This window comes from Caloenas nicobarica, chromosome 20 (assembly GCF_036013445.1).
Source record: "Caloenas nicobarica isolate bCalNic1 chromosome 20, bCalNic1.hap1, whole genome shotgun sequence".
NCBI lineage: Eukaryota > Metazoa > Chordata > Aves > Columbiformes > Columbidae > Caloenas > Caloenas nicobarica.
Genome location: NC_088264.1, coordinates 2342626 through 2369615, shown reverse-complemented (window position 1 = coordinate 2369615; position 26990 = coordinate 2342626). Strand labels below are relative to the sequence as shown.

General features: G+C 41.3%; 2 protein-coding genes across 4 annotated transcripts in view; one reads left to right on the top strand and one right to left on the bottom strand.

The window, feature by feature from the left end:
- Positions 1-3275, bottom strand: part of TPR (translocated promoter region, nuclear basket protein) — a 40027-nt gene extending 36752 nt beyond the window's left edge. For both annotated transcript variants that reach the window (XM_065649157.1, XM_065649158.1), the window contains exons 1-5: positions 3115-3275; positions 1538-1642; positions 1244-1317; positions 476-572; positions 6-109 (exon numbers count right to left, since the gene is read on the bottom strand). In XM_065649157.1, coding sequence (XP_065505229.1) covers positions 6-109; positions 476-572; positions 1244-1317; positions 1538-1642; positions 3115-3265 — 531 coding nt within the window. In that variant the 5' untranslated portion in view covers positions 3266-3275. The remainder of the gene's footprint in view (positions 1-5; positions 110-475; positions 573-1243; positions 1318-1537; positions 1643-3114) is intronic.
- Positions 3276-3711: 436 nt separating this feature from the next.
- On the top strand, positions 3712-21327 carry ODR4 (odr-4 GPCR localization factor homolog). Of its 2 annotated transcripts, none has more exons than XM_065648983.1 (14): positions 3712-3787; positions 4529-4663; positions 4973-5101; positions 5480-5575; positions 6716-6822; positions 7540-7576; positions 7715-7855; positions 8467-8562; positions 9083-9148; positions 10501-10629; positions 11281-11371; positions 12815-13000; positions 17403-17495; positions 18675-21327. In XM_065648983.1, the coding sequence occupies exons 2-14, from the start codon at positions 4565-4567 to the stop codon at positions 18740-18742; spliced, it is 1338 nt and encodes a 445-aa protein (XP_065505055.1). In that variant the 5' UTR covers positions 3712-3787; positions 4529-4564; the 3' UTR covers positions 18743-21327. The 2 variants fall into 2 exon arrangements, with proteins under 2 accessions (XP_065505055.1, XP_065505056.1); XM_065648984.1 differs by lacking the exon at positions 3712-3787 and adding an exon at positions 4204-4320.
- Positions 21328-26990: the final 5663 nt, after the last annotated feature.

Sequence of the window (26990 nt, the reverse complement as noted above, 5' to 3'; positions counted from 1 at the left end):
CTCACCTTCATGGAAACATCTGATGTCTGAAGTTCATCCAGCTGCAACTGAAGTTTCACCTTTTCCGTGTTTGCTTCTGTAAGCTTTTCATTTAAGCGTTTAACATCCTCTGGAGGAGGGAAATCAGCATTAAAAAAGGCTAATTGTACACCAGGTTTAATTCCTCAGTTTAACTACGTTGTAAAGAATGAGAACAGGCAAGATATCATGTATGTAATTGTATATTGTGCAATAAGATACATGTATAATGTATGCTTTTGTATCTACAAAACCAAGCATCAAACCGCTGTGTTCTTCTGCAAGTAGCCTGTAATTTCCTGCCTTGTTTCCTCTTCTCTAAATACTGTTTCCTGCAAATCCACTACTTGGTGCTGCCTATACAAGCTGGATACTCCATACCCGTTCGAATGTTCAAGTGTGCCTTTTATTTAGCAATATCAAGTGAAGTATTTTGTTATTAAGTTCGCGGTTATACCGTTTAAGTGTTCAACTTCTTGAGATCGCCTTTCGCTTGTTCGAACCAAATCTCTCTTTTCAGCTTCCAGTTCTTCTTTTTCTCTACTTAACTGGCTCTGGAAAAAATTGCACAGGTAAATGAAAGAGGTAACAGTAACGAAGGAATTAACATATGCAAAAAATCAATAACAAAATCAAATAAGAGTCAATAGTCTTGGATCATTTCCAGGCTATAGTCCTGCCTCTGCCTTCTAAGGTGTCAGGGCGACCACTTCAGTCAGACCCAGGGAAGCCCCTCAGGGGAAATCATCAGATCCGTCTTCTCATTGTGAACAAATCCATCCAGTAATAATGTCTTCACTTCCTGCTCCAAAATTAGGGTTCTGCTGGATCAGTCAGCTGAAGTGACTCATCCACGTGAGCCTAAGGCAAGGAAAACTGTGCTGGAGTCTGGGAAAAGATGGGGGAAAAACCACAGCTCTTCTTTACACCTTTGTCCAATTGTGGAGGTTCAGCTTTAAAGTCACTTCACAACAGGTTTCAGCTAGAATGAAACAACCTACCCAAACCTAAATAAAGTATCTGCTCTGGCGTATGTTCACCTGTAATTCAGTTTGCTGCAATGTCAGGATTGAATGAAAAAACTCACACAATTTTCCTGCACAGTAAATATGTCCATCAGTACATATTTGTACTGATACTTCATACAGTTCAGCTTGGAAATTTATTGCTGCAATGAGACAGGTCAACCAAAGTCTTTCAACTTATCCTGAAGTTCTCTCAGTACCTGGATGGCCGCATTACGGTCCTGGGCAGCTTCAAGTTCTTTATTTTTCTCATTCAGTGACTTCAACTGTTCATCTGTTGGAGAAGAAATAGTAGTGAGGGATCCCCACTATAACCTAACGACAGAATTCACCCTCCAAATGTGAAAGCAAAACATCTCTCCACTTGCAGAAACAACAAGTGTAATTGATAGATAGATTTTCAACCCCTGTTTAAAACTTAAAGCATTTCAGCATAACATTGGACTAAAGAACGTATATCCTGGCCAATCTTGTGAATGTGCAGTTATACTTACGAAGTTTTTTAAGCTCCTCGCGGAGAGTTTGACATTCTTGTGTCTCATTTACAAGTCTCTCCTGACTTTGAGCAAGCCGCTTTTCTACTTCGAAGTACTGTTGTTCTGCAAAATAACAATGTTCTCTCAATTTCACTTAATAAACATTTCTTATTTCTCACCTTTATCAAGGATCCTTATAAATGGACATCTTTATTAACAGTATTCACAAAAAAAACCCCCACAACTAAAAATAATGAGACCACAGTAGTATTTAAAGAAAAAAGTCTTTCTGAATGCAAAAAGATGCATTTCCACATTGAATTGACATTGTTTAAAATACTTTGTTCACATGGAAAGTGATATGGTTCCAGGAGGGACCCATAAATTGACAGGGTAATTAACTTTAATAGTTCTTTAATGTTTTTGATGTAGTCAGGGAATGTTGTATCAGCACAATTATGCAGTGTGGTCTCATCAACTTAACACTTCTTTGGCCTGCAGCGTATTTCTATACACATAACATAAAATATACATAACTCTAGGTATCAACTTGATTTAGAAAAATTTTAATGAATGCTTATTCAAGTGAACTCTTGTGCACTATGCTGCATATCCCATAGCACCGAAAAACATAATTAGATCTAAATCTTGGTCATCAGAGATAGTAACTGTGTCATAGAGCTTCACTGTAAAACACTTGGTAAAAGCAAAATTAATCTCACTCTCAGGCATAATGGACTTCTAAGGAAGTATTGAGGGATTTTTATTTATCTTAAGCTTCCAATCACATCTTACAACGCCAAATAGCGCTGCCTCTCCAGCCACACATGAGCAGAAGGGACCTAAACCTGCTAAAATCTGTGGGTTACCTCAACTTACACGACACTTTATGAACTCACTTTAGCAAGATTTCTATTGTGAAAGAGACAAAAAAGTTGAAGGAAAAGTGGCAGTAAAACTTACACTGGAAGTATGTCACCTAACCCATAAATTAACTGATATTTACAACTCTGCCCAGTGCCTACGTGCATCTGCACTCTTCTCCCATTTCTACCCCAGTTCGCTACCAGTATTATTTTTCTGTGATCGAGTGACAAACGAATATAAAAACGTTGATTCTATCAAGCGCGTTTTACAGAAAGGTTACAGTCTTCAATATGGACCAGAAGAAGCATAAACCTGAGGCTACTTGAGAGCTGGGTAAACGAATCACTATTTCTCTTCCACGACAAGGATCAAAGCAGACCGAAAGCATATCAGTGCTTGTTAAAAACCGGGCGAAAAGTTGTTCTTTAAGCCCGTTTGGAATGCAGTTTTAACCCCGAACGGTCGTTTGCAAACGAAAAATGAAGAAAGAAATGAAAGTTTTAAAATGAGACTTCTTTTACGAAGGGAAAGTGAGAGGAAATCCCTGTCGGGTCTCAGCTGCAGGGCCCCCCCCGGCCAAAGGCCCCTCCCCAGGCGGAGGACACACAAACAACCCCCCTCACAGCCCCCAGGTCGGCCCCAAAACCTTTCCGAGGACACGCAGGCCCCGCCGGGCCCAGCACCGCCTCCCTCAGCGCCCCGCGGCGGGCCCACCGCCCCGCGCTCACCGCTGTCCACCTTGAAGCGCTCATGCCTGGCTCGGAGCCCGTCGATCTCGGTCTGCTGGTCGGCCAGGAAGCGCTCCAGCTTGCCCTGCACCGGCTTGGGCAGCTTGGCGAGCTCGGCCCGCTCCAGCACCTGCTGCAGCACGGCCGCCATCTTGGGCAGCCTCACCCCGCCCCCCCCCCGCGCCGGCGACTCGCCACACGGCGCATGCGCCGGGCGGGCCGGGCCCCGCGGCATCACGGGAAGTGTAGTTTGCAATGAGGAACTCTGCCCTCCCCTCAAGCATTTCCGTTTCCGGTAAGGCGATTCTATCCGCCATGTTGAGTGAGGCGAGAGTGGCTGGTTGGAGGGATGGAGCCGCTGAAATGCACACAGGAGTCCCGAAGGCTTCCTCTCGAAGCTCGCCGCGATCCGCTCTCCCTTCCAAGCCATCCTGCGCGCCCGGAAGATGCAAGAAGAGGCGTTACCCCTTCCGCCACTCAAAGCATGGCGGCTCTGGCGCCGAGCTTTTCCATCAGCGCGCACTTTTCCCGCGCTCGGGGCCGGGTCGGCGCGCGTCATCGCGCTGCGCCGGGCCGCGAGCGGCGCGGGGTGGTGACGTCGCCGTTGGCCGGCTGAGCGCGGGGCTGAGGTGGCGGTGCCGCGTTCGGGACCCGGCGGCGGCCGCGGCCTCAGGCGAGTGCGGGGAGCGCTGCGGGGAACGGGCGGGAGCGGAGGAGCTGTCGGTGCTGTCGGTGCTGAGCGGGGTGCGGGACACCCGTCCTTCTCCCGCCGTCCTCCTCGCCGCGGCTCCGCCAGCCCCGGCCGGCACACACCCCTGCGGGGGCTCCAAATGCGCGTTCCCTCCTCACCGTGTGCTCTTTGCCTGCGGCGCTGCCAGAGTTAATTCCTGTGCAAGTCCTCGTTTTCCACAGAGGTCTGCGTGGATCTCTATGTCCGTGGCAGGCCCTGGGCCCACACGGCAGCTGGTGGGCGCTGTGAAGGCCCTTGGGATAGTCCACGCATGCCGTGCTCCCAATGCCTGAGGAACCGGAATGAAAACCGGGCACGGCATGTTTAAGTACAAGTCTCCCCAAGAGGAATGTGAATGCAAAGATGCGCCCTTTACATACTGGCCTCTGATGGAACATGATGCAGCAAGAAATTGTTGCTTGGAGAGATGTTTTTCCTGGCGTTTGCGTGCGTGACTTGCCATATTTCAGTGGCAGGTATTTAAAATAGTTTTCTTTCTAATAAGGGTCACATGCTCCATCCTCTAGTATGGAAAGTTACATTTTTCATTTAAAAGAACAGACTTGCAGATCATAAAGCAACTAACCTTTGAAAGATAAAGTATTAATCTCTCAAGATCTTTCTTTCAGGTAACCAGTGTAGTATATAGACTTTCCTTGACTTTATACGTTATTTCTTTTGTAGGTTGAAACTGCAATACTTAGTCTTAAACCTGCAGCAATGGGTAGAACGTACTTGGTTGAGGAAGCTATTGGGCAGTATCTTTCAGACCTCACCACAAAATTAAAGCCGTATGTCACTGGCCTGTTAATAGGGCAGGTAAGTGTGAAATGTTTTAAGTCTAATTTATTGCTTCACGATAACATGGGAAAACCTCCTTGGCCTTAATCATCTTAAATCGTTCTGTGGAAGACAGGACACACAGAAAATAAAATCCTAAAGATAAAAGTGATCACTAAACGAGACTTTAAGGCAAAGGCAAATTCATGAGGGAATTATTTTTGTAACAGGTTACTACAGAGCTTAACGATACCTACTGTAAAGCAGACCTTACAGTTGCTGTGTTACACAGTATATTCTCAGATGCCAACTTCGTGGTATATTTGCTTATGTTGATGCTTTTGAAAGTGTTCCCCGCAAAGAGACTACGTGATCCGGGCTGTTCGAACACCTCCAAAGGAAGAGCAGGAGGATAACGTCAGTCCCGCAAAGCTGGCGTCCCTTGATGAAGAGTGGATAACGACACACGCCAGTCAGGTACCGCAGGGCAAGTTAATGGAGGCAATGGGACAAACAGAAAGGAAATAAGACTTACAAAATCTCATCACTTGTTTAATCTGAAGCATTTTTCTCAAAGTAAAAGAACCTTCCTAGCCACGGTAGGCACAGATGTTTTAAACCAAGATATCTCCGTTGGTTTCAAAGTTTTACGATGACTTCATAGGACTGAAGTGAGAAAATTTGCAAGGTCCTGTGTTCCTACATTTCAGAGGGACCTATAAGTGAAAAACAGTCTTAATTATTTCACTTCTGCTCTTAATGCGTACTTGTCTCATTAGAAATTTTTGATATATCAAGTTATGTCGTTGCTAGATCTCTGACTCCTATTAATACATGTTCATTTCTATTTTTAAGGTTTCTAGAATGCTTCCTGGGGGCTTATTCGTTCTTGGTGTGTTTATTATTGCAACTCCAGAACTGTCAAAAGATAGTCAAAATGCTCTGCGCAAGGTAAGTGTCCTTCTTGGTGGAAAAAACAGGAATATCTTTAGGTGTGTAGCTGAGTAATTTTCTGTTATTGTCTTCAGTATATATGGTTGTTTTCTTGCTTTATTTCTAAAAGCACAAATGTGCTGCTCTGATGTATGATTTTGAGCCTGAAACCTCTGAAAATCACTGTCCTGTGGGACTATACCACAGCTTGTATTTGCTAACTTTCTGTTCCTTGTGGTATTTGTTACTGCAACGGCAAATCTTGCTGGATTTACTGGAAGTGGACATTCTAGCTTAAGGAAACATTGTCAAAGGTTATATTAAGCTAAATCCTTGTGGCACAGTTGTTAGTAGTGTTAGCATGTCAGGTTTTTTTGTCTGAGTTGTTCGGAGTAGAGATGTTTACAATAGTGAAATATCTGTAGTTCTGATTCCTTTAAAATGAATATATTATATAGAACTAGGAGTATTTACCTTGGGCGTGTGGGGTTATGTTTAAAAACTGCATAGAACATGCTACAGTCCAATAGACTTAAAATACATTTTTGTTACTGTATTGGGGCATCTAGTGCCACATTTAGTTTCTGTTCTGTAGATGTAAGTTTATTTTATCATTTTTGTAAGGTAAGCATGATCAGCAATTTAAACATGAGTAGGTTTTGAAGTGTAAGGTCCAAGATTCAATTTTTACAGTGCAGTGTAACCACATCTCAGTTGTGATTACTGCGTCTAGTAGCCAACAAAAAAGGTGAGCTGTGTCCAGGTGATAAGTCATTCCTGAATTAAAATTCGTTTTTGTTTTTGAATTAGTAGCTATTTTGCACAGGTGTCCTTCTGGATCCTCAACTGATGGGCATAGAGTTGTAATATTTCTGTAGGGAGAAAAGCATATGGGTTGAATATGTGAATGTGTGTTGCTTGGTTAAGTTTAAAAAGGAATCTGAATTAGGATTTCACAAGCCGCTTTCGCTTTGGAGTAGTTGCCTACAAATCTTTGTTGAATATTCTTTTAACATTTTGGTGATGTGGAAGGTGTATTCCCTGTTTATGCTTAACTATGAAATCGCTCGGACTTAGAACTTTAGTGCAAGACTGTTTTCCAGAAATTAAAATGCATTCTTTTTGTGGAAAAATCCATAATACTTTTTTCATCCTTAGCTAATCTTCTCAGTGGAGAAGTCCTTGACGAAAAGAAGGCTCTGGAAACCCTCTGAGGAGGAGGTCTCGGACAGAGCAGCTCTTCAAATTTGTTCAGCTACTAAAAAGTATCCTTTATGATCAAGGTTTATTGATTGAGAGCATGTTTTCTGTAGTTATTTCTGAATAAATGATAAATTATGGGGGGAAAGTTGTTTGAGTTCAGTTAGGCATAGATCAGTTAAGTCAAAATGGAGGAGTTTTCTGATTAGAGTATTGACCCTCTTATCCTTGCAAAATTTTCATCATTTGTTTTCTGTTAGGTTCGTGTGTGGCGGCATCAAATGATGCCTTCCCCAGTCAGTTTTGATTTGCATAAATTGATGAAAAACATCTAAAATACCATATAGCTTCTTGAGCTTGCTGTTACCGTTGATACTGATATGGAGGTGAAGAAGTAGCAGGCGTGTGGGACCGGTACTAGTGTTGCAGGAGAATGCCGGGTCTGTCGATAATGAAATAACACACAGAGAAGAAAGCAAGGCTTTGCCTCAGAGAGGTGAGAGAGAGGATAAACCGCAAATCGGTGCATTGGTAGTTCTCCCTGTCAATACCTATTGATCTTAGTATATTTGGAAGAGCTGGGACAGCATCGCTATGATAGTTGGAGTTTACAGGCAAATGTTTTTCTACTTTTTTACACTAATGAAAGGTGAGAACTTTCTTCAGAGCATAAATTAGCTCAACAAAGAAGTAAAGGACAAAGTTAATTGCAAATTGCTCTTCTTTGTTTTTGTTTGTTTGTTTGTTTGCTTTTCACTGGATCTTTTCTTTAAGTAGCAAAGAGTAGTTTGCCGAACCTATGATGTACAAGACCCAAAGGTGAGCTCGTCATCCTGTGTGTCGTATACAGCTTTTAATGCTTAACAAGCAATGTTAAAAAAAAAAAACCCTCTATGCAGTGTTTTGTTTTATATTTATATTTTATATTTATGCTTTCTTGCTTCTTTCTGTTCTCAGAGTTCAGCCAAACCAGCAGATTGGAAATACCAGAGCGCTCTGTCTGCATCCTGGTTGACTTTGGGCTGCACAGTAAACGTCAATATTCACATTCCACTTCTTGCCACTTCACCCAACCACGACTTGGAGAAGAACACCAAGGTAACTCGCTGGCTGTGCCAGTGGCGCAGGGGGTCCCCACACCCCTCCTTCTGCTCTGAATTAAATGACAGAGAAAGATTTTAATAATGTGAGTCGAGGAGTAGGACTAATCAGCAGAGAGTGCTTGGCAGTTATTCCTCTTTTAAATGCCATTTGAAGTTACTATGAAACATTCATAGTATAAAAAGTGGAGATAGATTTTTCTTCTGCTGTGTTTAGTGTCAGCAGTTTCCTTTGCTCAAAACTATTTTTGCAATTGTCGTGGTTATTCCAACCAAAGTCTCTTCTGCTTCACCTAGTGAAATGTTACATCCAATTAGGATGGGGTAAAGGGTGCTTTTGATATTAATTGACTTTTAAAAATCAAATCCCTAGGGTAGCACTTAAATATTTTGAAATACTTGTATCCTAATGGATATATTCTGAACATGTTTGCTGTAAGATTTAGCTTCAGAAAAAACATATAAACAGATTTTTCAGAGACTTTAAAACTCTCTCAGAGTAGCCGTTGAAACAGGAAATAATTTTCAGCATGATACTGTCTGACTCTTAGCGAAATTCTCTTTCCTCTTTCTTATGAGATTTTTGTGTTTTCACTTTTTTTTTTAAAGAACGGATTAAATAGATGGTCCAAACAAATCGAAGACAGTGTTTTTCTGATCAACGGGCAAGTTAAAGATGATGATACAGAGCTACTGGAAGGGCAGGTGAGTGCCAAACAAGAAGGAATTGAACTCTAATAGATGTGTGGTGAGAACCTTCGGTGTGATAACGCCGGAGACGTCTTCTGTACAGCGTTTATTGATCTAATGGGCCCGTTTAGGTAACTAATACGCAGGGCTGCTCGTGTTCCCATCCGCATTGCTGCAAGTTGCCTCTTCTTCCTCCGGCAATGCAAACACAATAATTATATGGGAAGTCTGACTAAAAATTTTTCTATGCACTGTCTTGTCATTAAAGAACATGAGTAAGGTGTGAATGTAGGTGATGAGATTTTTAAGACCTACATGTGTCTATATTTTTAACAAAGGGTGGAAACACATTGTTTGGCTGATGCATCCATCTCGCCTTTTAGTTTTGTAATTATATTCTCACGGCTGTTTTCTATGGGCCATTTTCTCTCTTAAAAGCTATAAACTAGGGCACATTTTACACTGTAGTGAGGAGACGTTGAATCAGGGAGATTTTTTTCCTGTTTCATGACACACAATTTTTTCCTCCCCTCAGAAAAAGTCAAAAGGAAATATTCAATCCAGCACTCAGTTTTCTGATGTCAAAGTTCTGACACAGCTGGTAAGTATCTAGTGGTTTGTAAAGTATAACCTCTCTGTTATCTTATAAAATATAATGAAAAATAAAAAAACATTCTGAATTATTGTCTAGAAATCCAGCTTACTTTGTCCTAAGACTTTTTATTCCCTCACGGATTCTGACTGTGAAATTGTGGCCAGATCTACATATTCTGTGTCTTTGGAAATTCTCGTGCTGTGATAACCGCATTGTCTCAGAATTGCATAGTACAGCTGCAAGGAAAATTTTAAAAACTGGTTGTAGAAATGAAATCCCACAAACTAATTCATTTGGTAGGAGGATACCTGTGCGTACCTGCATACACTGATTTCAAGGTGACTTTGCATTGTTGGGAAGTTCAGAGTCACCCCCATGCTTCAGCTTGCCACAGCTAGCTGTGGACATGCACTCGAACGCTTTGTCAGCAGCTCAGTCGCTCGTTTTGGATTCAGGTCCAGACCCTGTGAGCTAAATCCTAATCTGGAGCTGCTGGGTCTGTGTCAGGAGTTTCCTCTCTACCAGAGGTTATACTGGCTTGAGCCCTGAAGTAGGTGCCCCAGTCAAGGTCCTAAAGTCCAGATGTGTCCAGATGTTGTGTCGTTGGCTTCTTGCGTAGCACAGGCCACCTCATTTTGTCAGGTAGTTCCTGGTTTCTCTAAAGTTACATTCAGCAAAACTTAGAAATGCATAAAATGCCATTTTAAAGACTTGATGAGTATCTCAGCTTTTGTCGTTACATTAGTCCAATGGTTAATTGCCTCAGAGAAAGGAAAGCTTTTTATTTTGGTAGTAGTTTATGCAGTTCTTGTGGAAGTTAAGCCGCCTCGTGTTTCCAGGTGGTGTCTTAGAGTCCTTCACACAACAGACTCATTGTTTGGGTAATTATGGTGAGTATTTCTAGGCAACAGTTTAATACAGTTCTAAATGTCGCCGCATTTATAATTTAGTTCTGACTGATGGGATGAATCTCAGGATATGGTAGGTTATGCTGGCTGCATAGTAAACATACAAACTTTGTTTAAAAAAAAAATCTTAAAAGGATTTCTAGACTGCAAGACTAATATTAGCCACAAGCCACTTGCCTGGAAAGTTTTAGAAGTCTTACACACACAAATATTTAAATCACAAGAAATGAAATGTCCGCAAAAGTAAATACATTTTCCGTAATGGAAAGAAATTTTCAGTCTTAACTAACAAACCTGAAAAAAAAAAAAACAGAGTTATAAATCATGAGAGAAAACAGGTTCTAAGTAAACATTTTAAGATATGCTATCAATTTCCTAGTTCTGTTTTTTGTTACTCATGCTGCAAGTGCCTTGGTAACAAGATAAAACCGAAACCTGTTTATTTTTCAGTCCCAGGGTTCAAGTCGTAGATCAACAGCTACGGTCCAGGTCTGTGGTGGTTCCATAAATCTCAAAGGTGCTGTGAAATGCAGAGCCTACGTCCATAACAACAAGCCAAAAGTTAAAGAAGCCATTCAGGTAGTGAAAAGGTCGTTAGTTCATCACAAACATTTTTCTGAAATACATGAAATTTGTCAAACTGTTTTTTCTTTGCCCCAGTCTAAACTGGGGTCAAAATAAATGTTCATGCCCTTGAACACGGGGATTGTTTTAGAAACAAACTGTGCGCGTGTGTGGTGGATTCAGTTCCTTTTTCACTTCTAGAAGGTATGTCTCCTGTTGCTAAAGCTGTTCTCTGGTGAATCTTTGCACAAATTGTCGAAGTGATTAGCTTCGGAGAATTTTCTTAAGAAAAGGTTACAGGCTATATTTTTGTATGTGTAGAGGGAAAATACAGATTTAGTTGTTCAGTGGTTTTTCTTTCCCCTTATTGAGTTAATGCCTTGTGATTATTTTTTTTGACAGCTTCTAAACTTTACTATTAAGAACAGTTCTAACAATACTAACATTTTCCTCAGCTTTTCATTTTTGTTGGTTTTGATTTTAATTCTTTTACAGTTAGTTTCTCTTTACTGGATTTTTTAACTTTATCTTCAGAGTTTTTACTTTGTGGGAAAAACTATTTCAACGTGGGTTAAACCTCTGAGGGACTTCTTTTGTTGTTTCTTTCTAGTCAAAAGCTTTGCAAATGACTTTTCCATTACTGATGGTTTTGCTTTGTCCTTGCAGGCTTTGAAGAGAGACATAATAAACACATTGAGTGATCGGTGTGAAATACTGTTTGAAGATCTGATTATAAATGAAGGATCTCACCAAAAAAGTAGGAATTAAAATAAATAAATAGATAACAGCTTACATTTGGAGTGAATTTTGGTTCTTGTAGAAGATTCTGCTAGTGTAGGGAAGTTAGAGGAGAATAAAAAGCAAATGACACAATTTCTGTTTGGCAGCCTTGAGTTTCTCTTAAAATCCAGAGAATTTTTGTCAAGTCCAGATATGTGCTTTGGCATCGCAGCTTTCATACCAAATTTGTATTCAGTTCTCCTGACCACAAAATGCAATTTCAGCTTCTTTCTCACTGATCAGAAATCTTGCCATTTTTAAAACTACTGTAGTTGAAACTCCTGTCACTAATCTAACTCTAACCTGCACGTTTAATTTTTTTTAAATCACCGTATGATGTATCTCTGAAGTTAGTTCAGTAGTTCATCTCAATTAAATATGGCATTGTGTGTGGTGATTATGATGTGAAGTATCCTGATTTTTTTTTTTTTTTTGACTGACTATACAAATATATCATTTGTGTTGTCTCTGCTCCAAGAGTTATTTCTCTTCATCAAATACTGTTTTACATGTTTTGTCTCTTTTAAAGAAGTACGTCTTATTTCAGCACGGTGAATAACTGTGGGATTGCATTAGCTTGACTTCAACAGAGCACTGTGTAGTGGCCAGAACACCATGCAAATTGATCTAATGAAAATAAAACTTCTTATCGTGATTATAGTAAAACCTAAGGGGGTACATGATGAGAACAAATCTTCCAGCTCATACTGGGTGATTATTTAAACTTTTTTGAGTTGGTGCAATAGTATCAAGTTATCTACATGTTGTTGTGTTGTTTGGAGTTTTTTAAACCAATCGAAATATCAGTTTGAAGATCTTAGATAAAGGAAAGCCTTTTAAAAGGTACTCTATTTGGTAGTGATTTTAGAAAAAATAGAAAAGAAATGGAAATGGGTGGATTCATGTTCAGAATTACCATTTGCTTCAGGAGAATGTGGTTCGTTTTGGTGTCAGCCAACTTTATCCAACCTGCACGATTTAAACTTTTCAATCACATGCAGTTTTCAGTTTCCTCTTTAGGTGGCACCCGTACTTTGTGGCTTTACGGCATAAAGTGGCCAAGTGTTTGCAATCCTCTGCGGTGTTGAAATCGTGCACTGTTCTGTGTACGCTCTTATCTGCAGTCTCTCCCGGTGTTTTTTGCTAGTCATTCTGAACAAGAAAAAAGGGCTGTTTAGCGTTTTATGGGCTGTTTTGGAGGTCTCTTGGGTATTGCTGGAGAGACTATTGTAAGAATATAAATCAGTATAATAGTAGCCAAAACTTGCATAAAACAGTAACAACTAAACCTGAAAACCAAGATTTTTACGTGGAAACCTTGAGCAGTTCCTTTGCAATAGCTTTATCTTATTATTAAAGAATCTTACCGTAACTGGCAAGGCTTTTCTTTGGATGATGATTTTTCCCCCTTTTCCTTTAGATTTTATGAGGCAATATCACGTCTTACCTCAAAGACTGTTTGTCCCCGTGGCTGGATCCAGCGTGATGCTCAGTGATTATAAGTTTGGTGATGAGGCCGCTGGAGAAATTCAGGAACGTTTTGTTGAGCTGTTGGATCAAGCCGTGCAGGCTGAAGATATCCATGTCGCAGAGGAGATGAGCGCAGGTAAATACAGGCTCTGAGAGCCACGGGTCACAAAAGTGGTGACCGATGGCACAGGCCACTTTTATCCAGATATGGATATGCTTCAAGTTGGCTTCCTTCATATCAAGCTCTAAGGGTTTATATCAATCTAATTACAGTTTAAATATATTCATGAAAAGTGGTGCAGGTTCTTGGCGGGTTTGTATTTGACTTGTAACAGATTTTTTTTCTCTTCTCTCAAATATTTTGCTCTTTCTGTGCAAGTGTGGTTGCAGCTCGTGAGCTACAGTTCAGTTGAACAAAGTTTACATACATTACTCTGCACATGAATTAAGGATGACCCTATATCGGTGAATAAACTGTAAAAAAACCAGAAAGCTTTATATTCGGATTACTTTTTCAGTAGTTCAACTTCACTGTTTTAAGAGCTGAGTAGTTCTGACACTGCTTATTCTAAGTCAAAATCAGAAGTTGACAGCTGTACTCAAATCTACAATTTTTTCACTGAATATTAAAAAACACGTATATAGTCTAATGCATCTTTCAGGAAGTTTTCATACTAGAACCTGAGTCTTTCAAAAATACCGAGTACCTTTCCTTGTTCGGAGTGCTTTAATTTACGTATCAAATGCAGTGCCCAAGCCTGAAGCTTTGTGATTCACTTGGAAAGAAAACTGTGAGTGCTTTTATTTTCTACTGAATGTCTTAGAAGTTTATGATCTGATTATAAGACTGTTATGTTCCCTTTAATACAGATACTTTGCTGTAATGTAGTTACTGACTTTCTCAATATTTTTGGTTTAAATTGTTTCCTTTTGTGTCTTTTATTTTTTTCCCCGTGTGGCTTTGATTTCAATGTAGGGGTCAAATCTGTAGTTGAAATTCATCTAATAATGCTTCCTATGATCTTACAGAAGAGATTTCTTCCCTTTTGTCTTCCATCAATGTGAATATGAGCTACAGGTTACAGTTTTATAATTTAAAATTTAAAAAAAAAAATTCTCAGATAAGAGAGACTTTTTCATGTTGGTATTTTGGGACAAAAAAATGGAAAACGTAGCCATGAGTTTGGTGCGTAGGGTGAACTGTGACTACTGATATTCTGCTTGACCTACTTGTTTACTTGGAGGGTTTTTTGGGTTTCTTCATTTCAGAGGTAACCACAAATTCTTAAATCTTTCTAAATTATTTAGTTTTCCTGGGTTTTAACTAAACCTGTTAGCGGTGAATCTGACTCGTTATCTCGAAGTAACAGATGTACACAGCTCAAGACCATCACGAAAAACAGGAAAGCAAATAAAAATCTCTCTTGCGTTATAAGCGTAATTTTAGTAGTCTTTAAGCTAATTATTGCTTATTCCCATGAACCCCATAAAGTTTGTCTGTATAATGGGTTCTGTTCATAGCGATGGTGGTAATAACGCTATCAGCACAATGCTGTTCAATTCTGGGAATTATCGTTACCATATTAATAACTCGTGGCTTATTAAAATCTTAAGTTCTTTATACACTTTCATTAATGCCAGGGAGGCAGTTTTAGAAATTAGACCTGTTAACTGTGTAAGAAAAGTATTCTGCATTGTGAGAAAAAGCATTGATTTTGCAATTTGATTTTTATTGGTACTTTGGTGTGAAGTGTCTAAGCGCTGCTGTAACCGTGGTTTTGTGACACAATGAGAGTTTGAGGTCTCCCCTGTGTAAAAGCTTTTTCAACGCTTTGTTCCAATTTGGGTAGCATTTGTTGTTTCTCAAAGCTTAGCGCTATCTCTATTAATAATAGTCAGTATTCAGTAGTGGTATAAAAATTTGTTTGTAGTGAATTTTGTTCGTATCAAAATTCCTGTGGTCTTAGGCACCAGCCTTGAATTGACTGGGAATGCCCATCATAGTGAAGCTGCTGATAAAAAGGGTTGTTTACAATTCAAGAACATGAGCAGGCTTTTCAAATAATCTCTTTTTTGTTTTTCCTGTTGCTTTTTCAAATATGCAGTTGAGAAGAAGATTATCTAATCAGTATAACCAAAAGATTTATTTTTAAGGAGCTTTTAGTTAAAACATATGAAATAAAGGTGTTTTGGGAAGGTCAGGTTTATGTGCTTACTTAGTATAGCCCCTGCTGCCACCTCCTACGGTTTTACTCTCCTGATTCTTTGTACAACTCTCCAGCGAGTTCTATCAGGTCATGCTTTAAAATCGTTACATGGAAAATAGAAAGTAAAAACTGCGCTATTTATGATTGAAAGATATAAGGAGCTCTGACGCTGCACTTTCAAGGTATTAGTGCTTTAATCAAGCAATTGAAAGCTCTGCATTTATGATTGGCTTTGCTAAATCCCTGCTCCTCCTCGGTGCAGGGGGTGGCGTGTTAAATACCCTGAGTAGATAAACTTAAATAGGACCTCAGGAGTGGTAATCGCTTCCCCATCTTTGTTAGCAAATGGAAGAATTAATGAATTAAGGATTCGTATAATTGGTACTAGAAAGCCTCTGCTTTTGAAAACTCTCTATGTGATTTATACCGCAGCCGCTTCAAATGCAAGTCTTCCTTAATGACAGAAATGCCTTTGGTACCTAAGTAGCTCAAGAGTGTTTCTTTTTTCTTTTTTCCTCTGTTTTGTTTTTTCCCTTCCAGAGCAAGCAAGCATTGCTGCCTTCATGTGCAGCTTCAAAAGCCACCTCTAGAAAAGTGCAGCGGTTCTTATGAAGGCGCCAAGAAACACAAAGTTAGAGGGCACAAACTATCCTACCTGCTCATGAAAACTAAAGCAGAAAGACACCTGCTGTGTCTAGACTTCAAAGGTGACCCAAGAAATGGGGTCAGCTTCTCTAAAATAGATATGTTATTTTAGGGAGTTGAAAGCTCTGTTAAGTAGTTTGAAGAGAATGTGGTGCTCTTACTGTGCTAGTTAATGTACTTACTTGGAAAGCTGTCTTGCAACAATTAATAATTCATTTATTCCAGTTGAAGATTTCTGTTCATATTTTAGACAGATGAGGATGTGTTTTCCTTCGCATAGAAAAAATAATGATGAAACTGCGGTCTCATTGAAGACCAGTGGGCTTCAGGAATATGTGATCGTTTCTCTTCGAAAATAGCACCCCTTGCATTGAAATGTTGTGCCCTTATTTTTATTTTTATATGCAGATTGCAGAGAGATCTCAAAGCGGTGTTTACGCTTAATGGATGCGTATGTGTGCATGTGCATATCTATAGGTCTTGCTATCCTGTTAAGGTTCATACTGAGCAGTTATTAATTGCTCTGCCATAGTACATCCTGTACAAAGTCAGTGGGTTCAGGGATAAAAATGGCTAAAGACAGGTCCTAAATGTCCAGTTAGAGTGCTTTTGTGTAGCAATATCTTGTGCAAGTTTGACTGGAGAAGATTTTAAAAACAAGCACGCACATGACTCCTGTGACAGAAACAACCTTTACAATCACCCATCTAGATTATACATTTCCCCCATAGCTAATGCTATGATAGAGAAAGTACTTTTCCATGAATCAGTTTCGTATGAATCACACAACGGATGTGCCGTATTACTCAGCTATATAATTTGTAATTTATACGTGATTGGCAACCCCCCTCTGGAGATGGGAGATGTGTTTTTATTTAGATCAGTATTCCATGTACTGCTAAAACTTGATAGCTGATACTGCTGTGGGGTTTTCTTCTTCATCTTCTGAACAAGAAGAATCTGTTAGTCTTTATTTCTCATCTCACCATGCCCGTTCTGTTCTTTCCGAAGACATCCAGATCTCACTGCCACAGTGTGCTTTCTCTTACTGTTTGCTGGTCCAGAAGATACTCTGGACTGGAAACAGAGTCAAGCGCTCTCCCATCCTGGCCGCACAGTCTAAGGATTTAATAATCGTTCCGAAGGGGCACGTGTCCTCTGTGTCTGCTCTGAAAATGTATTTTGAAGGAATTTCTGTGCTTTGAAATAAAGCATTTATGGCTGTTAGGTAGGGAAATGATGCTGGGCTCACTCTTTTAGTGGCAATGGATTTGTGTGTAACCTGAACTCCAGACAAGTGGCTTTAAAGGGAAAACTTTGATCTTGGAAGGTGGTTAATGGTTCGTTTTGGTGATTCCCTCTCAGAGCACTCAAATTCTCCTCAAGTTCCATAAAGGTGGTTGGATATGTTATTCTGGAAGGAGGGTGTGGAAAATGAGCTTTGGAAGAGGAACTCATTCACAAGTGTATTTTTTCGCTTTGTTTTTACCCTTCCAGCCATATGGAATAGATTGGTGCTATACTGTTGCTACTGTACTATTTCTACTATGATAAACTGTATTTTTTCTACCATAAACTTCTTATAAAGTCAAGGTTAAGTTCTTGGCCTTTTGCATTAATTCAACTGTAAAACACAACCGTTAGCTTTTCACCTAGTATTTACTTCTTCGCTTGATTTCCATGCAGTTGATATTTGTCCCATTGTTGACAACACGGATGACACACAACAGAAACAAGTGACAAAAGCAACGTTGCTGTTGAAACTTCAACAAAATATGGGTACGTTACTTCCCTGGTTTTGTTATGGCAGTCCAGAAACTTTAATGGACCCTTTCAGTACTGTTAGATTCCACAGAATTATTAATAAGATGGTGAGATTAATGCAATGTTTTACTGAAATGAGTCCTCATTTCAGTGTTGTAGGGGCAGGGTGTTTCTGGGGAAGGAAGAACCACAACCCGCTGTGGGAACAAAACCAGTATTTGCATTCATTCTGCTTACAAGTGCATGCAAAAGGCTCATGTAGCTTTACTGCTTTTTTGGAGACTCACCGCTTTTATAATTCTGTACTTGAAAAATAACACGATTGCATGGCTTTGTCAAGTAGGCACCCATAAATTGGCTGGTGACTCAGGAATCTCCTCCCAAAGCTGACAAATACACGTGGGCTTGGGTGCTAATTGTCGGCCTCAATAATTCAGGGAACACCAGCCACAGAACTCTTCTTTCAGCTACAGCTTCTCCATGATATTCTGCATCCAGCTCTCGTATATCTGTCTGTGCTTTGCACAGCTCACTTTGCTGTGAGCTTTGACTGTCTCTTCATATTAAAATAGTTATATTTTATTCAACAAAGCAGTAACTTTGGTTTTCTATTAATTCTTAGAAGTAGAACATGGTAACTGGCAGATTAGAGTACTGGCAGTAAATATGTGTTTGCTGAGGATGTAAAAATGTTTTCACTTGAATCATCACTGAGGTGTTTGGGGTTTTTTTATGTCGTCTTAACTGCATCAGTAACAAACATGTAAATCAATAGAAAAATGGCTGTTATGCTACAAAAAGACTTACGGAGTAGATGTGGTGCCACACAGAAAAGAAAAAACTTAAAAGCTTAATTTTTTTTTTTTTTCATAGTCTGATTCCTAGAACTAAGCAGTAGTGCAGAGTCAGTGCATTATTTCATAGGCCAGGACATGGCCAAGGCACTGCAGAAGTGTGCAGTCACCTGGATTTCTGGAAGGGTCCTGCTCTGATAAGAAATGCCACGTGGAGCTTTTAGAATTTCGTTGTTTGACTCCACAGCTTTAAATTTATGCTTAGCAGTGGTAGATGGTTGTTGAGGTGGCTCTTACTGTTTCTTCTGCTTGTCGTTCACCTCGTCCCTGCCCTCCACACCCTGGCTGCTGCTAATTGCGCCCGTGCCACTCACCCAGTGAATTGCCTTTGTTATTTTAGGTGTGGTCATCGCCGCTGCTGTTGCAGTCTTGGCATCGATCTTCTCTTTCAATTACTTCAGTGATTGAACTCAAGCAGCCGGAGCTTCATGGAAGTATTGGCCAGTTATGAGACAGAATCATCTGGGTTTAATATCTTAGTAATTAAGAACTGTTGCCTAAATGTCACCAGTTAGATGTGCAATATAAATTGTAATGATAGGTTCAGGTACCTTGTTCCAGCATGCACTTAATGTATCAAGTAGAATCATGCAGTTACAATATCATGTATTGTAGAAACTGAATCAAGTTTACAAGAAAATAACCCTGTCACTCTGTATAAATGAATTATAGTATTATTTTCTAGAAAGATCCCTTAAACAAATGTAGAACCTTCATTGTCTTCCAACTTGCTGTTTTAATGCAAAAGGCTGCTACTGGTATTTTTCAGGCTATTGATAAGACTGGCATAGTCACCTGGTAAGAGAATTCTTGCTTTAAGGATTCCTTTGCTAAGAGAAATCTCATCTCAGTCAAGTTAATTGGGGAAAAATTAGATTTATTGAAGGCAACATTTCACCATATGCATTGGTTTAGGTAATGTTGGTTAACTAGCACAGTAGGTATACAAATAGTCTTTAGTAGTTCAAAGACTAGACCAATCCAGCATATAAATACCTTAGTTCAAGACCTGGAGAATTCAGAAATCAATAAAATACGTAGAAATTTTGAGATGTGTGTATGCTGCTGTTAACTCAGAGGCCTTCTCGGTCCAGCTCTGACTCCTGTCATCATTCTCTTGGAATATTAACTACGTCAGCAACAGCTACATCTATGCAGTCCTTGTGGATTATCTTGTAGATCAATGCCAGCTGTCAAAACTGGTTGCTAATCAGGATTTTTAGACTATAAACAGATAACTTTCCCCTTAGGGCTCAACAAAGACCGATAAGGCATGATAGAGCCCAACAGGGCCCGACAGAGCCTGACAGGCCTTGAGAAAGGCTGACAAGGCGTGATACAGCCTGACACAGCCTGACAAAACCCAAGAGGGCCTGACAGAGCATGACAAAGCCTGACAATCGCTGACAGGGCCCAACAGAACCCACCAGAGCCTGACAGGGCCCAACAGAGCCCAACAAAGCCTGACAGAGCTCGGCAAAACCCAGCAGAGCCCGACAGAGCCTGATAGGGCCCAACAGAGCCTGAGAGAGCTCGATAAAGCCCAACAGGGCTCAACAAGTCCTGATAGAGCCCAAAAAACCCCAGCAGTGCCTGACAGAGCGCGACAACGCCCAAGAGCACCTGACAGAGCCCAACAAAGCCCGACAGGGACTGACCAAACCCGACAGAGTCCAACAAATCCTGACAGAGACCGATAGGACTCGACAAAGCCCGACAGAGGCCGACAGGGTTTGACAAAGACTGGCAAGACATGATAGAGCCCAACAAAGCCTGACAAAGCCCGACGCGGCCTGGTGGAAGGCGACAGAGCATGACATGGCCCCACAGGGCCTGACAGAGCCCAGCAAAGTTCAACAGAGCCCGACAAGGCACGACAGTCGCTGACAGGGCCCAACAGAGCCCAACAGGTCTCAACAGAACCCAACAGGGCCCAACAAAGCCTGACAGAGCCCAACAGAGCTTGACAGGATTCAACAAAGACTGACAAGGCATGATGGAGCCTGACAAAGCCTGACAGAGCCCAACAGGCCCAGACAAAGCCCAGCAGGGCCTGACACAGCCCAAGGAAGTTTGACAGGGCCCAAGAGAGCCCAATAAATCCTGACAGAGCCCAACAAAGCCCCACAGGGCTCGACAAAGACCGACAAAGAGCCATCAGAGCCAGACAGAGCGTGACAGAGCCCAACAAGGCCTGATAGGGACCAACAGAATCCAACAGAGCCTGACAGAGCCTGACAAAGCCCTGCAGGGACCGAAAAAGCCTGACAGAGCCCGAGAGAGCTCAATAGAGCCTGACAGGCCTCGACAAAGACTGACAAGGCATGATGGAGCCTGACAGAACCCGACAAGGCACGAGAAGGTCCGACAAAGCCTGACAGTCGCTGACAGGGCCTGACAGAGCCTGGCAACGCCCGACAATGCCCAACAGGTCTCAACAGAAGCCAAGAGGGCCTGACAGAGCCCGATAGGACTCAACAAAGCCCGACAGAGCCTGACAGGGCTCAGCAAAGATTGATGAGGCGTGTTAGAGCCCGACAAAGCCTGACAGGGACCGTCAAGGCCCGATAAAGCCTGACAGAGCCCGACAAGGCTCAGCGAAGCCTTACAAGGTCTGAAAGAGCCCTACAGAGCCTGAAAGGGCCCAACAGAGCCCGTCAGAGTCCAAAAGAACCCGAGAAAACTCGACAGGGCCCAACAGCGCTTTCTCCTGGGTACATTAGGCAATAATGTTACTGTTTGCTTGCCATGAGGAGAGTGGAAGGAGGGAGGAATTCTGATAAGTTTAATAGGGATAATTTGTATATGAAATGTGATGTTTACTTGGATCTGAACTACAACAGAATTCCTTATTATAGGGCATTTTAGTTCCACTGCAGATTTCTTTTTTGTATAAAGGCACTAGAATATTAAGAACGAATATAAGCACTTCAGCTCTAAAGCATAATCGAGGTTGTACTAGCATACTTTTAATAAAAGGCAACTATGAGAAAGATGTCTTAAATACTATTGCCTCATCTGTGTAGTCTGTTTGGAAAAAAGATGTGCTTTTAGTATGGTACCTGTATTTTGGAGCACAATGTTGATCTCCTGAGTCAGAATTGCTCGAGCAGGGCGGCCCAGAGGGCAGGGGGTGTTGGAACAGAGGCTCTGCTTCCAGGGGAGTCCTTCAGCTGCCGTGTGTGCCCTCGATGCACGTTATCCTGGGCAAATGTGTGGAATCCATGGGTGTTCTGTAATGTGCTTCCAAATACGGTTGGTTTAAAAATTGCTCTTCTAAAGTCTCTATTAGAAGGTGGAGCAAGGGAGTAATGAGAAGAAAGAAGTTTGTCTTTTTGTCTCTTTTTGTCTCTTTTTGTCTCTTTTTGTCTCTTTTTGTCTCTTTTTGTCTCTTTTTGTCTCTTTTTGTCTCTTTTTGTCTCTATCTTCTTTTTTTTTTCCGGAGGTGATGAATGCTTTTGGAAGTAAAACGCAAATTGGTTATTCTGTAGTTGCCTGTTACTCAAAACTCAGCCATAGAAGTGAAGTATAACATTTGAGATGCTAAATACCTCACACCAGAGAGTAAAGTTGTCATGAAACGCTCTTCCAATACATCTTATTTAGCACCAGTGGTGTAAAAAGTAGAGCTTGTTTGGAGGTTTTATTCCATGGATTCATTAGCAAAGAACTCTGTTTTTCTTCGTCTCCAGCAAACTCATTTAGTGTTTAGCAAATTATCTTTTTCTTTATGGTGTTTCTGCAGAATGTCAAATTAATCCATAACTATCAAGGGTCTGTGGAGTCTAATTCTCCAGTTTGAGGTTGGAAGAAGGCAAAGAAAGAAGTTGCTTTGGGTGAGGTTTCTGCTGTAATACAGGATGCTGCATTTAACTATTTGTGCAATAAGAAAATAATTTAACCCCGTCAAAGAAAAAATGAGTAATATGACTTGTATCTACAGATTGAGCCTTCCAGTCATCCGCCCATGAGGAAACAGTGGATGTAGAACGAAGCAGGTTCTTGCTTGTCTAAGAATTACAGAACTAACCAAGAGGGGATTTCATTGTCGTCTTCCTTCCCATCCTGGTTCTACTCTTGGCCATTGATAACGTAAGGAAATGAGTTAAGAAAAACAAAAAGGTGTGTGTAAGAAAAAAGTCTATTTCTTGACTGCTGCTTAATGTTTGCTCAGGTTTCATGCAGGTATATCATTTTCCTGCCTGTGTAATCTTCTGAAGCTTTCAGTTTGTGAAAACTCCATCATGCCTGAAATGGAGCTTTGTTAACTCGTATCCATGACTGCAAATAGATTTTTATTTTAATATGTAAGGGCCTACAGGAACAGTTGGGACTTCCACATCTGAAAATCTGGCTCTTCAGAGTGTAGTTCTAAAATTGATCTTACGGAGTAATTTCACAGAAACCTTATTTTCTGCGCTATGTAGTTCTAAAACGTAGTTTTAAAACGCCTCAGTGATCTTGTACAATGAGATTTATAATTCCTCACGCCTGAGGGGCAGCGTTCGGCATGCCAGGCACGGACACGCATCTCCTAGAGCTTCTCTTCTCAGTTTGATCAGCAGTGACACCACTGATAATTAGTTTCCTCTCCCATTTTTGTCTGCGCCAGAATATTTGAGGACACTCAGGGTCTCTGAGTCCAAAGGAAGAGTAACCGTAGCTGAGGGCAGCTGGAAGGCTGCTCCCATCTGCTTAGTAACACATTTATTATTTTATTTATATACTTTTTGGTTATTTGAGCATCTTCACGATGCTTGAGTCAAGTCTTGCTTTTTGCGTTTAAGGGCGTTTTTTTTCTCTGCGGAAATATGAATGACTGCTGCAATCAGAGCTTTATTTGCAACTCCATTAGTCATGAGCTTCTGTTGAGGCTCGACATCACACGTGTGTTTGCTTTTTCTTTGGTTTTTTTTTTTTTTTAATTACAGGTTGAAGGAAATCCTGCTTAAACATGTTTAATCTGCCAAATCGGAGTGTCAGCTTATTTCTTACAACTAGCTATAAATGTAGTTTCCGTGGTGGTTATTGTTTGTTAGGATTTATTTGCTTGCAGCCTGGTTTCTTAGAGAAGTGATGCTTATGTGATCGAGCTGCTGATGTGCAACCTAATAACTTTTGAACCGAGTTTGAGCAAGAGGGAAAGTTCTCGAGGATGTCAAAATTCCCACCAGTTATGTGGTGATTTTCTGATGTGTAGAGGAATGGAAATTTTTCATGCCTCTTGTTTAAAACATAAATAACATAAAGAAAATCCAAGACAAATATTGTCCCGCTACTCAAGGAGCTGGTTATTTTTGTGCAAGAATTCATTATATTCTCCATAACCTGTTTTAAGGTCATGACATTTTCATAGTGTTAGGTATATCTGCAAATGGCAGCTTTCCAAAGAGTTAACTACTGATGCAAATGAAATGATATGATTAAGGTGATTTTACGTGAAGGGTACATATTATGCTTGTGTAAGGGCAAAAAGAACTGCTCGGGGGGAAAAGCTTTATTCCTTCTGGAATTATGTCACAGAAACTTATGACACTCTTGCATTCAGAAACGTACAGCCTAACGCTTTGGGAAAATGCTATTTGAACTCTTAGTGGAATAAAAGAATTAATTGTTTTACAAGTTGAAAAAGATTGTGCACTGTTAAGAGGAGGAACCTCATTCGTATTGCCCGGTGTGCTGTCACAGAGGTAAACCGAAACTCATCCAAACAAAGGATTTGCCCAAACGTACTTAATTTCACAGCAAAACCGAAACCAAGCGACAGAAACCGCTGAGAATCAGAGGGGTAACCCAAAACCAGGCAATGTTTCTGGTCACCTTTAAGCCTCTACACGTTCGTTGTACCGGTTGGGGTATTACTGCTGCAGGTTAACACACAGAATGATGATCCAAAGCCCAAACACACAAAGTAGGAAACTCTCTCAGGGGCACCCAGGAGAAATAATCACTTACTTGAGGGGGTGAGGTCTCTCTCAAGGATATATCAGGACAAATAATCCCTCACTGGGGGCAGGTGAGGGCTCAGACCCGCAAAGTCTCCTCAGATGCTGTCCATGTCTAAGGGAAGAGGTTCCAATCACTCACCTGCTGCTCTGAGAGAGCAACTCAAAGGTGGCTGTGACTGGGGTCACCTCACGGGGGGACGTGGTGTTGAGAACGCCATCGAAGGGTAGATGTCATGGTCAGGACCCCATCAAAGGGTGGACATGGTGGTGGGGACCCCATCGAAGGGTAGATGTCATGGTCAGGACCCCATCAAAGGGTGGACATGGTGGTGGGAACCCATCAAAGGGTAGATGTCATGGTCAGGACCCCATCAAAGGGGGGACATGGTGGTGGGAACCCATCAAAGGGTAGATGTCATGGTCAGGACCCCATCAAAGGGGGGACATGGTGGTGGGGACCCCATCAAAGGGTAGATGTCATGGTCAGGACCCCATCAAAGAGTGGACATGGTGGTGGGGACCCCATCGAAGAGTAGATGTCATGGTCAGGACCCCATCAAAGGGGGGACATGGTGGGAACCCCATCGAAGGGTAGATGTCATGGTCAGGACCCCATCAAAGGGGGGACATGGTGGTGGGAACCCCATCGAAGGGTAGATGTCATGGTCAGGACCCCATCAAAGGGGGGACATGGTGGGAACCCCATCGAAGGGTAGATGTCATGGTCAGGACCCCATCAAAGGGGGGACATGGTGGGAACCCCATCGAAGGGTAGATGTCATGGTCAGGACCCCATCAAAGGGGGGACATGGTGGGAACCCCATCGAAGGGTAGATGTCATGGTCAGGACCCCATCAAAGAGTGGACATGGTGGTGGGGACCCCATCGAAGGGTGGACATGGCAGCTGCCACAGCGGGGTGTGAGGGGCGTGAATGAGGCTGCCACGTTGGAAGCCCTGGTCTGTATCAGGGCGGGTGCACCCACCACACGTACATGGAGGTGAAGTTTCCAGTGCTCTGTCAGAATATTAATCCACAGCAAAACAATCTGAAAAGTAGAAATTCAGGAGCATTTTGAGAGTCCCTAAAATTGGACAAAGAAAATAGATGTATGTTTTTTGACCATTTTTTAAAACAAGGCATAAGTTGTGCTTAAATCCTTGTATTTGAAAGGGCATCTCATGGCTCCTTCAGTTTTGCAGGGTTATATTTCCCAAGTCCTTTTGAGTTGTTTTGTTGTGCAGGTCTGTTGGAAAATAATGTAACTTCAAGCTACCCCTGTGAATTTTCCATGTGTGAAAAGTGAAGGGAAAAAAAAAAGTATTTAAAAGCATAAGAGTCTATTTTTAATGTGTGGGCTATGTGACAGCAGCAATGGCTCTTGGTGCTGGCTGCTCAGTTCTGAACTCTCACCGATCCACGTGCAGTTTCGCGGGGTGACGGTTCCGTGCTGGGACGCTGACCCGACGCCGGGCTGAAATCTCTCACCAAAGCGAGCAAAACACGAAACTATCAAATCAAAAACCGGTGAGTCGTATCAGTACTGAAAATGATTAACATTTTGATAATCTCAAATATTATCAGCAAAATTGTGTGCGGTTAAGATATAGCTGTTGCTGTAGTCAGAGTAAGATACAGATATTTCTATCCTCAGAGTAAAAATTAACTTTCAGCTTTGCCAGCGTGCAAAAGAAATCATTGAAATGTTTCTAATGTATTTTTCTGGTATCAGAACTGGAGGATGTGGATTTTTTTACACCTACAGAGCGAGAGAGAGGAGGTTTTAGAGTGAGTTTACCCTGTGTCATCTTCTCAAACAGATTGTTAAATCGTGCTTCCCAGCAGCATCCCTTTAGCAGAACTTAACACTTTGAGTTCAGTAAATGTCTAATGAGTGCTTACTAATATTCCACATGTTTGTAAGGTTATAAACTACCAATGTACTTCGCACTTCTGATGGCAGGTTTTGAGAGCTGTCAAGCTTTATTCAGAGAAATTACATAAGCACAATATACTTCCTCAGTAACTCCCAGATATTTTAAAAATCGCTGTTCAAAATATGGAGCAACAATGAACCGAAATTAGCTGATAATGTGTCTGTGTTAGCCGTTTGGATGACAAACTTACCAAAGCGCTGAGCTAACTTCTGTATTTTCATGAATATTCAAAGTTAAATGCAGAAGCATAGAATAATGTCCTAGATACCTAAGCCACTTAGGAATGCAAGGACATCGAGCTGTTTGTTTGTCCGTAAAAGTGCCAGATGAAATCTTGTTCGTACTGAACTCAGTAGAAGTGAATCTGCGGAGCCAGGACTGGCTGTAACTCTGGAGCGTGGAGATGGCTTTTTGTGTATGCAGAGGGATGGATCCGTCCTGTTCCTGTTGAAATTAAGCTTTTCTTGTGCTTAACGGAGACACGCACTGGCCCTCATTTATTAATTTTTATTTTATCTTGCTTTCTTAGACATCACCAGTACTGTCTCCTGTTCTTCCTCTTACTTGCAGCTGGCATAGCAATAATTATGTACAGGACTGCCAGTCGTATGTTTTAAATAAAATTCACATACTAACAGTTAAGCAATGCTTACATACGTGTATCTTACAAATAAGTTAGCAAAGGCGGCCTTCTCTAAACGAGGTGGGTGTTACTGAGATTGATTTACAACACACTGAAGAGGGAAGGGAGACAGTGAGGACTACGGCTCT